At 39.2% G+C, this 19,942-nt stretch overlaps 1 protein-coding gene across 3 annotated transcripts in view; it reads left to right on the top strand.

Annotated features, from left to right (window-relative positions):
- The window catches only part of ARL15 (ADP ribosylation factor like GTPase 15), a 228,381-nt gene that overhangs the window by 75,628 nt on the left and 132,811 nt on the right, over positions 1-19,942 (top strand). For all 3 annotated transcript variants that reach the window (XR_010370476.1, XM_064437819.1, XM_064437818.1), the window contains 2 exons: positions 6,167-6,311; positions 8,607-8,666. Coding sequence is in view for 2 of the 3 variants with exons in the window: in XM_064437819.1 (XP_064293889.1) it covers positions 6,167-6,311; positions 8,607-8,666 (205 nt within the window). In the remaining variant the exon portion in view is untranslated. The remainder of the gene's footprint in view (positions 1-6,166; positions 6,312-8,606; positions 8,667-19,942) is intronic.

The raw sequence follows: 19,942 nt of genomic DNA, 5'->3' as shown, positions 1-19,942 counted from the left end.
AGCCCTGAACTTGTGGGTGAAGCCTTCACCCCGGAACAGTCCCTCTGATATCCTGCCTTTTACCCAATTGCTATATAAACAAAGATACTGTCCTTCATCCTTGTGCAATGTGGCAGCCAGCAGCTTTACTACCAAAAACTGAGTTGAAATATTTATTTTATCCTTGAGATAGTGAAGATTTTATTTTCATGAGAAATCCAAAAGTTGTTCTGGATTTTGGACAGGATTCAACCCACTGTGATTGTATTATTGGCACTCAAAGGAAGAATGCAGCATGACCATGAAGTCTTTTGAAGTCATATCCTCTGAACAGCAGTGTCATATCTGGCTTCTCAGAAGTCACCCAGTTCTTTCTTCTTGACCTTATTTCCTCCGAGCCTTCTCTGCTGGTAGTGGAGTTGTCAAATATGTCAAAGAACTAATAGGGCTGTGTCATTTTGTCTGGTTTTGTACTTGAGCCTGTGTCTTATGTCTTGTTCAGCTGGTGACTACATAGGCATGTTGAAAATAATTTGAGGTGTGATTGCTCCTTTTGAGCCTCCAGAAGCTCAGCTCCTCTGAAATACCGAGAAGTTTTTTACAGGGATTGGTGAATAGTTTCAACCAATGAATCCAAATGTGTTTCTTTTCTCAGTGGTCTGAAGGGAGAATTTGAGATTCCTGCTCAAAACAATATGTTGCTGTTTTAGTCCTCTGTAACATTTCTATAAGGTCAGACATAAGCAGGACTCTGCTCTATAAAACTGCCTCACTTAATTGAGAATTTGTTTTCCCCTGTCCTATTTTAAATTATGCTGTCTTTAATGTCATATACTTGTCAGTCTTCCTGCAGCACAGACTGATATAAAAATGAAGATGTGTAGGTGCATTTAGAGGAAGAGTGCTTTTGGGGTCAGTCCATGAAGATAGCCAGGTTAAACAGGAGGATTATTTTGTCCTGGTTGGGGGAGTGATGTGGTACGCTGGCAGGCTTTGAGCTGGGGCATCTCTATCGGAGCTTGTATTGTTAGTCTGTATTGGGATGGAGGAGCTTTAGTATAGCGGCCACTGTTTAATGAGGTTGTGGGCTGTCAAAGAAGGTGACTGGTCATGATTTTAGTGATTTCATCTGGGCTGAACATCACTTCAGGATGGCAGTGACTATGTGAGTATTCATTCATCTCTGTTGATAGCCACAAAATGAACAGCAATCTGTTAGGTTTTGTCCTCATTACTGTTGTCATATGGATATGGATAAGACGAACCTTATAAATCTGATGTTTTGAAAAAATGAAATCAGTGTCACTGGTTGCTGTCTTGAAATTGGTATTTTGCCCCCGCTTCCACCCTTTTTGTAGTGGTAAACTACCCGTGCAGCCGTATGGAAACTGAAGAGTCTGCAGCTTTAGATCACATGGTCAAATGCATATATTCTGTTGTACTAATTTAACAGTAAGGTATTCATACAGTTAAAATTTAGTTTATTTATATACCCTCTCCCCCCCTCCCCCAGCTGTGTGTAATTTCATTCAGGTGCCTTGAGTGTTTCATTATTTGTATGCAGTTATTTCACTGCTGTCCCCAGTTGTTACTAACCTTAGTATTATAACTATCTACCTTGGGGTTTTTTTCCCCATCTTTCACATTATCTCTTCAAGGTTTGAGATTTCTTTGTGCTTGTGTGATCTCATACAACATCAGAGCTATGGAGCCTGCTGTGTGTAAATATGACTTTTTAAAATAATGTCACTGAGTTTTCATCAACAGCTTGAGATGGTTAACTAGTCCTCTGGATAGAAGTGTGTGCTCCATACTGGATGTCTGTCTGTTCAAAGATACCTTAATAAAAAATAAAATGTAAAGGGACACCATATCCATAAATATAAGTAAGAGGGAGAGCAGAGCAGTGTTACAGTTGAGCTTTCAGCCTTAATTCTGGATTTCAAGAACTCTGAATGCTTGGTTTGTTAGCATTAATGTTGCACTAACTTAGGGTATTTTTGCATGAGAGTGTGTGTGTTTAATTAACTAAGCATAAAATCTGTTGCTTCTGTTTGTCCCTATTAAATAGTGGTAACAAAAGAAACAGCCAGGAGATGGGTCCAGAACAAAGCAGAAATTATGGAGTATTTCACCCCTAAAAGGAGAGTGAAATGAGAAGTACAAAGAGTAAAGTACAAGGACAGACTCCATGGCTGGAGGCAGCGCAGTGTGTGCGAGACAATAGTAGTTCTGAGACATTTGCTGCCCAGAGCTTCAATCTCTGATCTCTGAGTGGCACATATATCAGAAGTGTTCAGCCACCCCTGCTATAGATAAAATATTTAATGCTTTTGCATGTAAAAATCTCCATAGGGCTTTAAAGGGGCACTGTCTAGGATCATCAGCTCAAATACTAGTCAACCTAAAACTGGAATAATCTGTTTGGGATAGAAATCCTTAAGCAGGAGCAGGACTGGCTAACTTCTTCCTTTAGCTCTTATGAATGAATATATGTGCACATGCAGCATGCATGCACATATACAAGTAAAATGAAAGTAACAGTGGTGCTGAATATTAGTTTTCTGCAGACTGTAGCACCTAATTACTCCCTTTCCTGGACAAATACATACTTTTTCCCAAAACTGGCTAAATGCAGGTGGTGTTTCAAGATACTGTATTGTTTTATTTTCAGTACTTCAAAATCTGCTTGCTCATTTTTTTAAAAAATCAACTCCTGACTCTCCTTTGCCTGCTTCTTCTCCCCATCCACTGGGCTATAAAGAGTTTTGAGTGTAATGTTCTCAAAGACCATGAAAACTGGCACTTCGTTTGGCATCTCTCTCCCTTTAAAGTAAGTAAGGTCTTACCCTGATAGGATGAAAGGGATCAAAAAATAGTTTTTCCTTTTTTGTTGCTAGTAGTAGGGCTGAAATGCATGACCATATCCCAGGCATGATTTCCATGACTATGCCAGCTAGCTCTGCTTGACCCTGTATTTGTGGTAGTCAAATGTTTTCTTTCTGTCCTCTCCAACACTCCCTCTGAGTGACCTCGTTTGGGTTCAGAGTTTGTTTTTATAATACCTAAGAGGCAGCCTTTTATTGGACATTGACTCATCGAGCAAATCAGGTTTGGGAATCAGTGAAAGAGACTTCCACGTCTATATCTGACAAGTGTTTCAAGACCAGTCAGGCTGTTAATTCAATTTTCTCTTATGCCCTTTGGGTTGTCCAAATGGAGGGGATGGTACACCGGTTTTGGAAAGGATTGAGCGCTAGTTGTGAATTGAACAACTCTCTCAATGTTTTTGACACATTTGTGTTTTGGATTTCAGGAATGCCTTCTTTAGTTACTAATACGCATTTCTTGCAGTTCTGTGCATTTCAGACTGTACTGTAATATGTGATGACATCTTAAATAATTATGTAGCTCTAGTCCATACTTGATAATTCAGGATGCATTTCCTGTCCGTAATCAAAAGCAGAATATAGGATGTAATATCTTCTGCATGGTCAATGAGCTCTTAATTTTTTACTCTTCACAGGTCTTGTGGAGCTACTAGATGCAGCCGCCAAAGTTGTGACAAAAGAGGTTTAGTCTCTAAAATGGATGCTTAAATAGTCCTGACTTTGTTAGGGGCCAAGTAACTTTAAACTTCTGAGAGCACAGGAAGGCAGTGATCGGACTGTTTGTATAGTGATGTTTCCAATGGAAGATTTTTTCATTGAGCTTGAGTAAGGACGATTGCAAAGCAAGTTTATAAAAATTAAATATGTTGTTACATGTATCCCCTAAAATGTGCAGTGGAATTTCTCATGTCAGCCAGTGGTAAGTGCTATACACAGCAGCCTAAATTTCAGCAGCTTTTTGAAGCTAGAATTCTTAAAGTCTGTTTTCATTCCAACCAAACAAAAATATCTACTGAAGGAATTTGCCCTTGCAGAAGGACAAAGTCATGAACACAGCAAAGACAGGAGAATCATAATATAAGAGTGGCTTGGAGGGAGCCATTTCCCTGTCTACTGTATCTCAGGAACTTTCATTCCTGGCTGTGCTTACTTGGGAAGGATGAGTGAGTGGGTGGCAGGTCTATGTATGCTGCTTTGTACATGCCATTTGAGCTGGATTTTTGATCATATGTTAATCAATAACACATAAAGATTGTCCAGACTAAGTTAGGCTTAAGGAGTCTGCACTAAAGAGACTCTGACCTTCACAAAACCAGCCTGTACAGCTTCTCTGACACCCACTGAGGCTCCATATGTGTTCTACAAAGAGCAATAATTATCTTTGACAGAAATGCAGGTTATTAAACATTTGTCAGGGTTGCAAGAGTTGTGTCTGGTTGCATAAGAACTGGGGCAGGGTCTGGAGAGAGAGAAGCGCAGACTTTCATCAGCTCATCTATTCCTTTATGTTTTTCAATGTGACATCAAGAAGTTGTCGCAGAATGCTGTGCTGACATGGACAAATTGAATCCTTTCTAAAGGTTGGCTGCAAAGGGCCTGATGCACAGCCTAAGGAGCTGTGGGAAGCTTCGAAGAATTTTATGTGGCTTTCAGCCTGATATCCATTAAGTGGAAATTCTGTTTGAAGGAGCTTATGTTGTGCAATGAACTCAATTGCCCTTTCTCACTTAAGTAGCAGAGTAGAATATTTGCTGTGGCTTTGTAGAATCTGTGAGATAAGTATAAACTGACGTCAGTGAATAAAGCTGGAAGGCAAGTTTGCTCTGTTTCGCTATGGACATGTACATAACGGCAAACCTTCTTGAAAAAAATAATTTTTGAGTCAAATTTTAATAGAGGCAGAGCTTTTATTTTTAAATTTGTTTGCCTTTGTTCAGCTTAACTACTACTGTAAAAGTTTTTACTCCTAAAATATTTCATTTCATATTCTTGAAAGGTGTTGAAGGAATCTTGTAAATTTCCCCGAACTTATATTTTACTTCTTTAAACCTATGGAGACTGTTTTGGCAGCATGTATAACAACTTACCACCTATACGGAAAGATTCTGATAAAAGTTCTTCATTCAGTGCGCTGTCTTTTTAGTCACGTTCTCTTTGGATGACTTGCTCACAGAGCCAGACCCCACTATTTGCAGCAGTGCCTTATTGACATCTGTTCAGTTTCTCTGCTCCTCCAGTAGTCCTTAATGAGAGATCCTGGGTAGTCATGTAGACAAACCAGGTTAAGGTTGTGAAGACTGGATTTCTTTACCCAGTGTGGTGATTGGCTTGTGGTTAAGATAGGAAAAAAAAAGATCTGGGGCTATGTAGAGACTGAATGTGTTAGAGAGGAGTGAATGCACACACGTGTCTTCACTTCCTTGTTATAGCAGATGTATTCCTCTGATATCGAGGTAGCAGATATTGGGAAAAAAGGTATTTGTACATATTGGGGTGGTCGAAGTCTGTCTTGGACATTAGTGGGTAATAATACACCATACCTTAAATATAAACTTCCTAGCTTTCCCAGAATGGTACATTTATAGATTTTTAGATAAAAATATTCCATATTACGTATAAAGACACGTCCAATGGACTTTACTAAGGGCTTAAAGGACCTTATGATGAGCTTGGCCTACTTTGGCAATACAGTTTGAGACGTGGGCAGAACTCTAAAGCAGGCTTTGTGTAAGTGATTGTTGTTCTTTATATTGTGATTATTTTATACTTCTTCAAGGCAAGTGGGAGATCTGTATATTTATGGCTGAGCTATGTCCAGTAAAAATTATTTCTATACAAGCTGTACTCTTTAACAGCTGATATTGTAAGGTAGAACACATGACTCAGGAGCAGCTCCAATGTTCACACTAGGTATTGCATACAATTAGCACAGGAAGCAAACTCATGCATACCCAACCACAGAGTTGAGTAGGGTATGTGCCTATCTCACCGTATGCACTTTCTTCATGCCATTCAGGAAATGGGTGTCACTTTCCTCAATCCAGCTTTATGAGGTTTAGTTAAACAGTTAACAGATTTATTTATTTTTCTTGTAAAGCTGTTCTAGATTTTAGCTGAGGTGATCTCAGTCTATTAATTGTTGATGTTGTCAAAATAGTAAATTGGAATAATATTTTGCTTCTGTCCAATGCCTTTGAATTTCTAAACTTGATCTTTAGAGCCTTGTTGAATAAACATTTGCAGAAAAAAGTAACTTCTTCCTTTTGTTTTTGTTTTGTTCTTCCTTCCTTTGACAGTGTTTCAGAGCACTTTGCTGCAAGGGACCACCACCACCACGACCTGAATATGACTTGGTTTGCATAGGCCTCACTGGTTCTGGCAAGACAAGTCTTCTGTCACAGCTTTGCAGTGAAAGCCCGGAGAACATAGTGTCTACCACAGGTAGGATGCTGCCTTAATTCCGAGGAGTGCTTTAACAAGGTAACTCTTGAAACATATAGCAAAGGTGGTAGAGGACTTCAGCTTAGTTACCTTCCTTTTGAAAATACCTACGTTGAGAAAATACATAAAAACAGACACAACAACCACAGCTAAAAGGTATCTTAAGTCCAAAAAGTTTGAATATGCATACTGATATAGATGAACCTGAGTGCCTAATACTGAAAAGAGTATTTTGATTTAAAAAAACAAAACCAAAAACCAAAACAGCACCAGATAAAACAGAAACAAAAATGTGGAGTGAGAAAAAGTAACACCTGGCTGCAAAGTTCAGAAAAAGGACAGATTAGGTCATAGACATGGAAGAAATCTGGTTTTGTGGCTGCAGTGATTTACTCAGGTTGATTTGCTGAGGGAACAGATAGTGAATATTGTGTGAACAACTTGTGTTCATAGTTACATGGCTTTATATTGTAGCTGTGGTTCATGGGCTTGAATTTTATGATTGCGCCTTAGCAACCATAACTGGTTTTCTGTATCTTTGTTTAAATTACAGTTACCTTAGGTTATATAGTACAGCTGTAAGTAAACAAAGTAAAACAGGTACAAGAAAATACTGGTTTTTTTTTTCTGCGATGAATAGTTAACCAATTGCCTTCACATGGGTGTTACTGGGAATGTTAAAGAGATCTGATCATTGTGTGGAGAAGGTGTCAATGCCTAACTTAAAAAGTTAAAAGGAAATTGTAGAGTAATTCAGGCTTTTTAAAAATTTTCTTTTTTTCCCCTCTTCTGAGCTTTATCTTTAGAGTTCACCTGGAATTAGGGCAAATTATACTTTAACATTTTAGACCCTGAAAGAAATAATAACAGCAATGTAAACAGCAGTATAGCTCTATCAAAGGAAAATTTGATTACTTTAAAAATTAGATTTCTTACATCTTACTAGATAGTTGCAACAAAATACTATTATTTAGTCAGGCCACTTGAGGAATGAAAACACTCTGGAGAAAACTAGGCAGCATGCAAACCAAAATGGTGCATATCTAGGCTGTTCAGCTTAAAATAAATCTAACTATATGTAACATATCTGTGCTATATCAGAAAATATTGTTGAGGATCCAAGAATAAACATGACAACTTTTCCACTCAGTTTTCAGACTGTAACCTGTATTTTTTCTTTTCTGATCAGTGCCATACAGCTCCATTGCAGTTTTTCCACCTTTCTAGGAAGAGTTTAAGATTTGTGTTAACAACCACCACAAAAATATTTCATAATTATTCCCTTCACATTTTCTTGCACTTTCCTCTACTGCCTCTAGCACTGACCATGTTTGGAGTACTGGAATATCTTATTGGTCTGAACTGGGAGAAAAAATACCTTGTCTCTGTTAAATGATAGCTAATAAACTTGGAGTATGAAACACATTTTTTCAAAACTTCTTTACTCAGTTCACAGGTATGTAGTCATGCTGAAACTACCTGTGCTAGATGGAAATAAATTTAATGTCTTCCTGGGCATTTTATGCTGAAAGAGCAGACATAATTTTTCCTGTATGAAGTGTTATATACACTGTCATATATGTATGGACTAAGCATGGAGAATTTAATATATAGTATATTGATGGATTGCTGGGAGCCTTTCACATTTTCTTTCTCTTGACTGCCTGAATTTTCAATTAAGGGAAAACACACTTCTAAAAAGTTTTTTAGTTTTAAGTGCATAACAGACTAACAGAAGATTCATAGGTGCATCTAATGTTCTTGTAACCACTTTAGTACATACCACTTGGGTCTGTAATAGGATCTTTCTGTTAATAACATTTATAGACAGAATTAGTACTCTAGGTGTAACCAAAACCTGTGGAGTTCAAATGTAAGGAAACAGTGATTTGCAAGTTGTCTTCCACCTCTCCTAAAAATTGCAGAAGGATCACTTCATATTACTGGTAGTCTGAAATCTAAACTCTAGTTCCAAATGTATTCAGAGATGGTTTTATAAAGGTATATTCCATACTAACTCCTTACCAAATGGTAGATAGTCTGGGTGGGAGTTCTGTGCTGAATTTTATGTATGCCAGCTATTTAATAGTATCATAGCAAAATTCATTGCTCATGCTGATTTATTCCTGCCTCTCCCCTTATAACTGATATTTTTAAACATCATATTGAAATAGAAGTTCACATGCAAAATCCTCGTTCTTCACGAAAAAAGTAGTGTTTTCTGAATGCATGCAATTGATTTCAAATGGCCTCTTTAACAAATAACTTACTAATACTCTTTATTTCTGTTCTTAGGTTTTAGTATAAAAGCAGTGCCATTCCAGAACGCCATCTTGAACGTAAAAGAACTTGGAGGTATAGCATTTATTCATTTGCTTACAAAAACATGCAGTGTCTAAATCTCATTATACCAAACTGTTAGCTCTTTTAGATTTAAAAATGATAAATCAATGTGGCTGGAGTTTAAAGTTTCATGATGGTTGTCTTATTTGAAACTGTTTCAAGAAGGCTTTGAGATAAGCATATATTAAAAGGATAGCATTTCCTCTTCATTACCGATGGTCCGTTGATTTACACATACATATTCTTGTTTGAGCATGTATCCTGTAAAAGTTGCAGAAGTTTTCTTTGATAAAGGGACCACTCCACAGGGATAATGTTGGTTCTGCTTGAGTGTGTTGTCTGCATGATGTGCACTTAGGTCACTTTTTCAATATTTTTTTTTTTTAAAAGATAGGGTGAATAATTTGCAGCCCAGTTTACACACTCTGCTGCCTAATCTCTATGAAATACATAATTTGTATAGGTAAATGCAGTTTTTCTTCAAGGATTGAATCTGAGTATCTTATAGCAGATCCTTGTTGAAGTCTCTTCCTTAGCCTTTTCTGGTCATACAACTTTTATTTAGTGCAGGTATGTGTTTTATGAGAAACTTTATCTCAGTGGAGCGCTTAGATGTCTCATGACAGGATATCCTGAAGTAGTCTGGAAGTAATCCAGAATATCTGATTTGGGTTTTTTTCACCCATTTATCTCTTCCCAAAGACAGATTGTCAGAACTTTTTTGCTCCATCTTTTTATTTCTCTTCCCTTTAACTATGGGTATTTACATGTCTGTACTTAGAAATGATATGATCTGTTTTTTCTATGAGATATTGGAGAAAAATGCTAATTCTGATAGCTTTTCATTGCTTAGGTAAGGGACCTAAGGCAACCTTCCAAACGTTAATTTTTCTTCTAAAAGGTGGTGGTCACCATTTAATCTTCTAGTTGAGAGATGTGTCCCTATTTCATGAAGCTAAAGCCTGAGCTTTCTGGAGTATGCATGGTTTTTCTCTTGCTGCTCTATGAAAATAAAGAAAATAATATTGCATATTTAATCAGTGCTAAATTTTATTTGGGAATTTCTGCTTCTGGTGTTGAAGAGAAGCTTATGTTTTTGTTCTTATTCTTGGTTTTTGCCTTCACTTGTTATGGTACTGTTACCTAAGTTCTCTTTACTGTAGTATGGAGGTCTTCTCCAGATGCTTGTCTTGGAAACTTGGAGGAAGGTAGAAAGGCGTCTGTTTTTAACAATTGCTGTCCTATTTTGCAGGTTATTCAAAGAGTGAATTTCTGTACAGTTTTAATTTTTGATACTCTCTTAAAATTGTCTTTTAGGTCTATGTAACTGAAAGCTTCATATGTCTTTGTACAGCAACATATTAACAGCTGATATTTTAAAAACACAGCAGAAGTCATACTGTTTAATGTTCTTGTATTCAGCAGCTAAGCAGTAACGTGAAACAGATGACGACTGCATAGTATCTTTTTTGTTTGGTTGCAGCAGTATCCTTCTTCAAGGTTGAAGGCAGTGCTAGATTTACTGTGCTGGTTGCCTTCTGGAGCTGCTAGTGAAGCCAGGTTTTGTTTCTTCATTTCTGTAGGGATTGTACATTTTCAGGCAAAGTGTGTGGAAAACAGTCTCTCTTCTTTTTTCTCTTCCTGGTTTCATTACCTCTTCGTCAGCCTTAAGATTAGGGACATGGAGCAAAGTTTGCTGTGCTCTTTTTGCAGAAATCTTTCTTGGAAGTACCTGATATTAAAATACTTTTAAAAAAAAAATGCTATTTCTGATTTTTTCAAAATTGTGTTTGTTTCCTAAGCCAGGCTGCCTTTCTACCAGAAAACAAGGTTTTTATCCAATTTCATAAATGTTAAACATTATGTTTAAAAACAGGAATTTGATCCTGAATAAGTAAGAATATATATAGCTTTCAAATAAAACATAGGCCTGCTTGAATTATTTGGAAAGGAGGTCTTTCTTTACTTACTGATCAAGTTGAACTGCCCATTCTCTAAGTTTCTATTTTGAAATACCAGTAATCCCTTCCTGCTCCCTGAGAGATTAAAAAAAATTTACATTTTCTTTCCAGAAATTTAGCCAATAAAATAATGTGTTTAATCTAGATTACTGTGAAGATGTGCCATGCCCTAGACTACATTCTTTCAGAATGTACTGTTACAAGGATAACTGGAAATATCTCTATTATGCAACTCAGCTGAGTAATGATATAGAAAGAAATTACAGATTTGATGATTTCCTGTTACGGTACAGCAATCTCTGGTGGGAACTAAGGGTGACATTGCATATGATGAACATACAGGAGAGTGGGGAAAGTCTGGAAAAATAAGGCAGATGATAAAATTTGTTGCTCAGAAGGTTCTAACAGTGTTTTGCTAAAGAAGCTGAGTGCTGGGGTTTATTCTCAAAACAGATAATCAAGGTGCAAAGGCAACAGGAAGCTTTTTCTTCGGTTTTAACAAATTCCAGTCTGGAGTCACAGTGCCTGAAACCACCAGTTATTCAGTGTGTTTATTCAGTCATTTGCTGTTGTAATGCTGTCAAAAAATGCAAAGTCATGATGTCTCTTGTGACGTAGATACTTTTTCAGACCTAAATCAAGTTTATAGGTCCATTCTGGAGGTCAACTGATAATTTACAGTTGTTTTTTTAGAATAAGTCTATTTTATAATTGAGTTTTCTGTCTTGTAAATGCAGGCTTAGAAACTACTGGTAAGATGCCAAATATTGAGCCTGGTCAAGTTTAAAAGAATGATTCTGGAAGTGAACAGCTCTTTTTCTTCTTACCAAGTTTAAAAATGCTAACAACATGTTACAGGGTTTAGTAACATTCTCTGTTTTATGTACTAAAATATATTATCATATGTTTGTGTTACGTTTTTGTAATCCACCCAAGGCCTTTTTCACAAGCATAGCAAATTAACATGTTGTGTAGTCATCTTTGAAACTTCATTTAAGGCTAAATGTGTTAAGTTCTTAGGAAGAGTGGAGTGGTTAATATCAGGGATGCTTGAATCTGCAGTTGGTTGAGCATGCCCAGGAAAAGAGAGATGAGAACTGTGTTCCCCACTGCTGTTCCTTCTTAAGCTTCATGACCAAAGTAATAAATTCACATTCTTAGGCCAGCTAAACTAATTTCCTGAGTGAGAGCTTGAGAACAAATAACATTAAATAGGATTGGTTAAACAAAGCATGCGTATTTTGCCCTAATTTGGAAGTAAAGACCAGAAGAAGAGAGAGTAGGAGGGGAGTCACCCTGTCATGCAATCCAAGTCGAATGGAAGTTATGAACCCCTGGCAGAAGATGTCAGGTAGTATCTGCCTTGTGAAAAAATGAGGGAGGAGGGAGAAAATAATGTTGAGCTATTAATTAGAATTTATATTTTGAATAGTTATTGGAAATCACTCTCCTCCTCTGCTCGGTGGAGGTAGCGGGGAGTACTGAACGTCCTTCTAGCAACATAGCCTGGCAGAGCAGCTAAAATTTCATTCATTCAGTCATCAGAAAACTGATCCCACAAGTAAATGCTTGTCTAAGTTATCTTCACAGGGACAAACTAACACAAAGCAATAAACTCTCAGTACTGTATTTGACTAAAAGGCAGGCAACACCTCTACAAAATCTGGTGGTGGAGTGTATGCAATGCCATCTGCGACATAGCTGTGTCTAACAGTTTACAGAACGTCTTAGCAGATGAAATTTTTAGATGACCCTGATGAGCTGTCCAAGCTGTGAGTCGCAGAGAGACATTCAGCTTCTGAAAGCGTTAAAGTTAGATCTGTTTGCCATCAATCATACTCAGCCTCCTGTTCAAATGGTGCCTAAGCCTGGGCTCTGTCACATGGTTTCCTCATTTCATAGATAAGAGAGATCATTTACATCTGCCTATGGGTGTTGTTAACATGAGTCCTGAGGAAGCTCTGATAAGGATTCAGCATTAGTGATTTTTCTACTGTTCTCTGGAAATATTCTTTTTCTACAATTAGCTTTTCACAGTGCGAACAGACAACCCACTGCTTATCTTATTCAAAACAAGTAGGAACCATGCAAGCAATGCCTATCAAAGCTATGTACAATATGATAAGCAAACCACAAACTTTCCTAGTTACATTTTTTGTGGGGTGGAGGGCTGGTGGTTTTTGATGGGATGTTTTGTGGAGAGAAACTAGAACCTCTGGTTTGCTAAAAAGCCTCTGTCTCTTGTTGGACTTGCAACTCCATTTCCTTCAAGTTGAATCAAAGGGTAGAGTATAACAGTGTCTTTTAGCATAGAAATGATACCTACATTTTAGGAACTCCCATGTCAAACAAACAAATAAAGTTTTTATTTTTGATTCTAGACAGAAAAAGCCTTGATCCTTTCAAAGACTAAAGCAGATTCAAACTTCTGTGCTCCAGTCTGCAAAAGGGATAGACAGACAGAAATACACAGCTGTGGTAGACTTGCTGTTTTCTTTATATGCCTACTAGTCTTAAGTGCCATGGAGAAAAATGCGTTTTGAGCTTTATTTGAGATTACCTGCACTGTTATCAAAGGCATGACTGCAGCTCAGAGGAGGGTACATCTGGGCCATGCAGGGTGCTGGCAGCAGTTGTCAGCCTGGGGAGTTGTGCTGCTTGTTCTGAGACCCTGGCTGCTATTGAGTCCTCCAGCAGAGGTGGAGGGAGAGGAGAAGACGGGGTGATGGGTAGAGAGGAAACTGGCAGGTGATTTTCTTGTTGACAGCCATTCTTTGCTAGCCCTAGAGGGTTTACTGTGTGTTTGTGCCTTAAAAAAAAAAAAGTAATTAAAAAAAAGGAAGTGGGGTGATTTTGAGAATGCTGTCATACATGAAGTCCAGTTTAGTGTGGTGTGCCACCTGCTGCAAACTGTTGAAGCTTCAGACTTCAGGCTTAAATAAATGTTAGGGCAGATTGCAGGGCATATATTTTCTTCCTTTTGAAATAATCTGTAACAGTTTTTAAATGAAATTTTATTGAACTTTATGTTCCTGACTAGAACAGGAGATTTTTGTTTCAAATTGTTTTAATTAAAGATGGTAGAAAAATACACACAGCTAAGTAGATCAAACTTTCTGCAGGCAAGTGTGAATATGGAGTTTTTAAAACTTCCAAGTGCTTGCAGCTAGAGTGTTGTTCTAATGGTTTAAAATATCAGAGTAGGTGGAGATTCAAAGTTGGAGGTGAAGCTAATAGGGAAAATACCAAAGGCTTGATTTCCAGATTAATGTCACTGGGGAAGCCTGGAAGGCAGACAAGGGGTGACAGAGATGGTTTCCATAAACTTCAGTTTGATAAGAAAAATAAAAATAAGCATAATAAACTTATGTGCATTTCTGATTTTTTATATATTGAATATAAAGGCAGAAAATTTATTCCTCAAAATTTTGTTTGTTTTTTTTTCTTTATGCTTTTTGTCCAGATTGTTGTTGAATTGCTGCAGTGAATGTAACTGATCTATCTAGCAATCTCAAAATGTTCCTCTTTCAGGAAAAAAACCCTGCCAATTCACTACCGCCATGCTTTGTGTATGATTGCAGGAGTGCGCTGCCAGAAAGGCTAGAGAAAGCAGCTTGTGTTCACTTGGTCTTAAACTCTACGAAGCAAAAGTCCTGGGACTTTTGAAACTTGAGGAAGGTTTTTGTTTAGCATCTGTAGTGCCACTTGGTGATAAGCAGTAGCAATACAAAATAGCCATCAAAAGGAGACTGACATTACACCTGCAGGAAACTTATGTATCCTTTGTGTGTGGATGTGTCTGTCAGTGTGGACAAATGGCATGTTAGATACAAAGTGGATATCTTAGAAAGGATTTATAACTTTATTTGTAATAAAAATGTGCTAAGAGGTTGAAAAATAGCTAATGTTAAAAAAAATCAATCAAATTAAAACAAAGCAACACCAAAAAAATCATATGCTGTAATTCTTCAAGGGGAGTACTTGGGAGACCTACACAGAGAATATACCTGAGATAGATATGGAGCAACCATGTCACTTAAAAATGTATTCAGATTTCTAAGATTTCAGGCATCTTCCTGAATACCTAAGAAAACATATCTGTTTTCCTTGTGAGCACATGATGGGAAGTGAGGTTATAAACCCTACATAGATTTGAAACATTTATTTCAAAATTCTTTCATAGGTTTTCTTGGGGTGGCAGGGTAGGGTGTATTTGAAGATTTTGCAAGAAGGGACAAGAGATTTATTTTTCCCTTCCCTTCCTTCTTACTCCTCCACTCATGGGCCAGTCTTCCATGCAAAAAGATTTTGTGGAACAGTTGACATAGAATCACAGAATCGTTAAGGTTAGAAAGACCCTTAAGATCATCAAGTCCAACTGCTAACCTGTCATTGCCAAGTCCACCACTAAACCATATCCTCAAGCACCTCATCTACCCTTCTTTTAAATACCTCCAAGGACGGTGAGTCAACCACTTCCCTGGGCAGCCTGTCCCAATGCCTGACAACCCTTTCAGTGAAGAAGTTTTTCCTAATATCCAACCTAAACTTCCCCTGGTGCAGCTTGAGGCCATTTCCTCTCGTCCTATTGCTTGTTACTAGGGAGAAGAGACCAACCCCTGCCTCACCACAACCTCCTTTCAGGTAGTTGTACAGAGTGATAAGGTCTCCCTTCAGCCTTCTCTTCTCCAGGCTAAACAACCCCAGTTCCCTCAGCTGCTCCTCATAAGACCTGATCTCCAGACCCTTCACCAGTTCTGTTGCCCTTCTTGGGACATGCTCCAGTATCTTGATGTCCTTCTTGAGGTGAGGGGCCCAAAACTGAACACAGTACTCGAGGTGCGGCCTCATCAGTGCTGAGTACAGGGGCACGATCACCTCCCTGCTCCTGCTGGCCACACTATTCCTGATACAAGCCAGGATGCTGTTGGCTGTCTTGGCCACATGGGCACACTGCTGGCTCACGTTCAGCCGGCTAGCACCCCCAGGTCGTTTTCCTCCAGGCAGCTCTCCAGCCACTCTTCCCCAAGCCTGTAGCATTGCATGGTGTTGTTGTGACCCAAGTGCAGCAGGACGCGGCACTTTGCCTTGTTGAACCTCATAAAATTGGCCTCGTCCCATTGATCCAGCCTGTCCAGGTCCCTCTGCAGAGCCTGTCCTCAAGCAGATCAACACAATTTGGTGTCATCTGCAAACTTACTGAGGGTGTACTCAATCCCCTCATCCAGATCATTGATAAAGATATTAAACAGAAGCCCTCTTTGGCCTTGGCCACCCAGCCAGTTTTTTGACCCAACCTGTCTAAGCCATGACCCACCAGTTTTTTCCAGGAGAATACTGCGGGAAAAGATGACAAGGGCTTTACTAAAGTCTAGGTAGACAACATCCACATGCTTTCCCTCTTCCACTAGGCAGGTCACTTTGTTCACTTGTAATTTTTTAAACATCAAATAAATGAATTCTTTTTGATTATCAGCCAAAGGTATAGCGTGTCCATATTAACACTGTTTATGGTTTGTATCAATGTCGGTAGTACCCTCTCAAATGCCCCTTGGAAACTGGTGGGAAGAGTTTGAGAGTTATGTGCAGTTTAATACACATCCAAGACAGGTTGCACAATTACACATTCCTGTAAATACTACAAAAACGCAGAACTGCAAATCTTCCTTTCAACTATGAATACTCCTGTTTATATCTTCATTTACAGCAGTTTGAGGCTACCTTCAGTTCCATACTTTTCAGTACTTTCAGGAGAACAGAACAGAGCATTACAGACTAAATTAACTGAAACCAATTTAAAGGTGTCAAATGTGTTACTTGTCAAATTTGCAGTGTCTCCATCTACAGCGCGATGAATGTCACACAGCCCTTGCCTGAAGACAGTCTAGCCTGCACATGAAAGCTCTTGTTCATCTGAAAATGCATCACAGCTCTGGAGAAGTTATAGTCTCAAATCCAGGGAAGAACCTTTTTTCCTTCCCACCAAAAATTGTTAATCTTGGGCCATGAAAGAATGCAGGCGGCATCCAGTTTTTCTACTGCTTCAAATGTAACATCCACTCACCTGAAACAGACACCTACCTATTTTGAAGGTTTTATGGTTGATTAGAAAATTATATAGATAATTCCTCTACTGATATTAAACAGACCATTTCTAATTAGCAAAAAGTTGAAAAGATACCGAGAAGGCCTGGTGGGTGATGTGGTGGTCGGAGGCTGTCTTGGGCTCAGTGACCATGACATGATAGAGTTTTCGATTCTTGGAGAATTAAGGAAAAGAGTCAGCAAAATCGCTACCCTGAACTTCAGAAGGGCAGACTTTGGATTGTTAAGGAGTTAACAGAGTCCCTTGGGAGGCAGCCCTGAAGGGCAAAGGAGTCCAGGAAGGCTGATGTTTGTAAAGAAGGAAGTCTCAAAGGTGCAGGAGCAGGCCATCCTCATGTGCTGTAAGTCGAGCAGGCGGGGGAGAAGACCGGCTTGGCTGGATAGGGAGCTTTGGCTGGAACTCAAATAAAAAAAGGAGACCTTACTGCCTTTGGAAGAAGGGGCAGGTGACTCAGGAGGACTACAAGGGTTATGCAGGGAAAAGATTTGGAAGGTGAAGGCCCAGCTGGAACTTAAACTGGCTGCCACTGTTAAAGATAACAAAAAATGTTTTTATAAATACATCAGTGACAAAAGGAGGGCCAGGGAGAATCTCCCTCCTTTGTTCGATAAGGAAGGTAACCTTGCCACAAAAGATGAGGAGAAGGCTGAGGTACTTAATGCTTTCTTTGTCTCAGTCTTTAATACTTAGACTGGTCATCCGCAGGGTTGTCAGGCCCCTGTGCTGGGAGATGGAGCTAGTATGCAGAATGAAGTCCCAGTTGTTGAAGGGGTGGCAGTCACCGACCTGCTGCTTCACCTGGATGTTCACAAGTCCATGGGGCTGGATGGGATCCAGCTGAGGATACTGAAGGCGCCGTCCTGCTGCACTTGGGTCACAACAACACCATGCAACGCTACAGGCTTGGGGAAGAGTGGCTGGAGAGCTGCCTGGAGGAAAACGACCTGGGGGTGCTAGCCGGCTGAACGTGAGCCAGCAGTGTGCCCATGTGGCCAAGACAGCCAACAGCATCCTGGCTTGTATCAGGAATAGTGTGGCCAGCAGGAGCAGGGAGGTGATCGTGCCCCTGTACTCAGCACTGATGAGGCCGCACCTCGAGTACTGTGTTCAGTTTTGGGCCCCTCACCTCAAGAAGGACATCAAGATACTGGAGCATGTCCCAAGAAGGGCAACAGAACTGGTGAAGGGTCTGGAGATCAGGTCTTATGAGGAGCAGCTGAGGGAACTGGGGTTGTTTAGCCTGGAGAAGAGAAGGCTGAAGGGAGACCTTATCACTCTGTACAACTACCTGAAAGGAGGTTGTGGTGAGGCAGGGGTTGGTCTCTTCTCCCTAGTAACAAGCAATAGGACGAGAGGAAATGGCCTCAAGCTGCACCAGGGGAAGTTTAGGTTGGATATTAGGAAAAACTTCTTCACTGAAAGGGTTGCCAGGCATTGGGACAGGCTGCCCAGGGAAGTGGTTGACTCACCGTCCTTGGAGGTATTTAAAAGGTGGACATGGCTGTGTTAGGTTAATGGTTGGACTTGATGATCTTAAAGGTCTTTTCCGATGTATACGATTCCGTGTGTGTTCTGTGTGTGAAAACTTTCTAAAATTTTGAACAGTTAGTTGAATAAACCTGCCCTGTAGTAATGCTGAATGATTAGGGTTTTTAATTACAGCATCCTGTTGTTTCTCTGTAAGGAGAGGGCTTTTTTTTTTTATTTGATAAAGTAATTCAAGCCTATGTTTGACTGAATACTATCTTTTGTTTTCTAATAAGTAGTGTGATTGTGTTGTAGTGGGGGGTGTGTGTCCCCCCAATTTATCTGTAAAAGGGATGTTTTACTCACATCACAGGACTCAACCCACTCCTGCAGGTTCATTGCTGAGGGAAACAAATCATATGCCTAAGCATGAGTTGTGGCTCTTGCCTGTGTCTGAGGAAAATACTACACTGAACATTTTAGTTAACCTTTTGCGTAGCACATTTCCTAGGTCTAATGTGAATTGTTGTCACTTTTTTTTTGATGTTTTGGAGATTTTTACCTGAGTTACTTCTCTTTCTTTTTCTTTCTTTCATCTTAGTTTAGGCATAAAGTGGTTGAAGAAACAGCCATGTGCCTGCAAAGCTGTTAGAGAAATACATGATATTTGGGTGGCAAACCTAAATGCTTTATCTTTTGTGTTACTACTGTTTGATAGGACAGTACCAGTACCAGTACCAATTAAGTTCCTGGTTTTATCTGAGCAGTCTTTGAGAGCCTGAAGATGTTTAATGGATGCACATTACATTCTGGATTACTGAATAACTCAGACTTTGAATTTCCCTGTCTTAGAAACCTTTGGAATAAATGACAAGATTAATTTATAGGATAGTCTGTGCTAAACTGCACCTTTAAAAACCATTGCTTGGTCTATAAGACAGAATTTGTTATGATGTAAAGTGTGATGGCTGGATCACTATTCACAGGCCAACATTTCCTCCCCAGGATAACTCTACAATGTACTACCTAATGCTCTGGAGAAAGAAGCTGAGAGCAGGTCATGCTACCTGGATATGAAGAGTTAATAGGCGAAAGAATATAAGCTTATTTGTCTTGTAGAAATTGTGATTTCCAGTTGCTGATAGCTTATTGATGCCAAGAATTGTTTTTCAAGTGCGTTTGCCAGAAAAATGAGTTAAAATGGCACCCTAAGGTACAGAATCTCTCAGACTTTTTTCTTGTCTGCTTAGTGCAATTTTTTTTATTCTTAAACCTCAGGCTGTGATTTCCTCAGAATTGAAGTGTAAGCAAGTTCAGAGCAAGTTGTTGTTCTAATGGAAGATCCCAAAGGAAATCCCAAGTTTTGTTGGGTATTACTGGTTGGTTCTTATAACTATGCATGATTACTGGCCAGGGTTGGAGAGGAAAGGAGTACTATGCTTTGGTGGTGTTTCTTTTGGGACAGTTGATGTGGAGAAACAAAGTTGAACAGCTAAAGAACCTGAGCAAAAAAGACAGAACCGTGAAGTCAACAAATCAGCATTCTGCTTTTTTGGCTCCGGTGTCCCATGGAGGGATCCATGAGCTGCTTTTGTCCGTGTGCCTGGATACAAGAGGTCAAATGCTCTGCATTTCACCACACAATTTTTCTCTTCAGAAATAGTATGGTTACAAAGATAAGACTCAGGGTCTGGCAGCGACATGTGATTGAAAAGTGGCTGGCTGAAACTTAGAGTAAATAAGACAGATGTTAC

Source organism: Phalacrocorax carbo, chromosome Z (genome assembly GCF_963921805.1).
Source record: "Phalacrocorax carbo chromosome Z, bPhaCar2.1, whole genome shotgun sequence".
Lineage (NCBI taxonomy): Eukaryota > Metazoa > Chordata > Aves > Suliformes > Phalacrocoracidae > Phalacrocorax > Phalacrocorax carbo.
The sequence above is the reverse complement of the archived record's forward strand: the minus strand, read 5'-3'. Positions and strand labels throughout refer to the sequence as shown.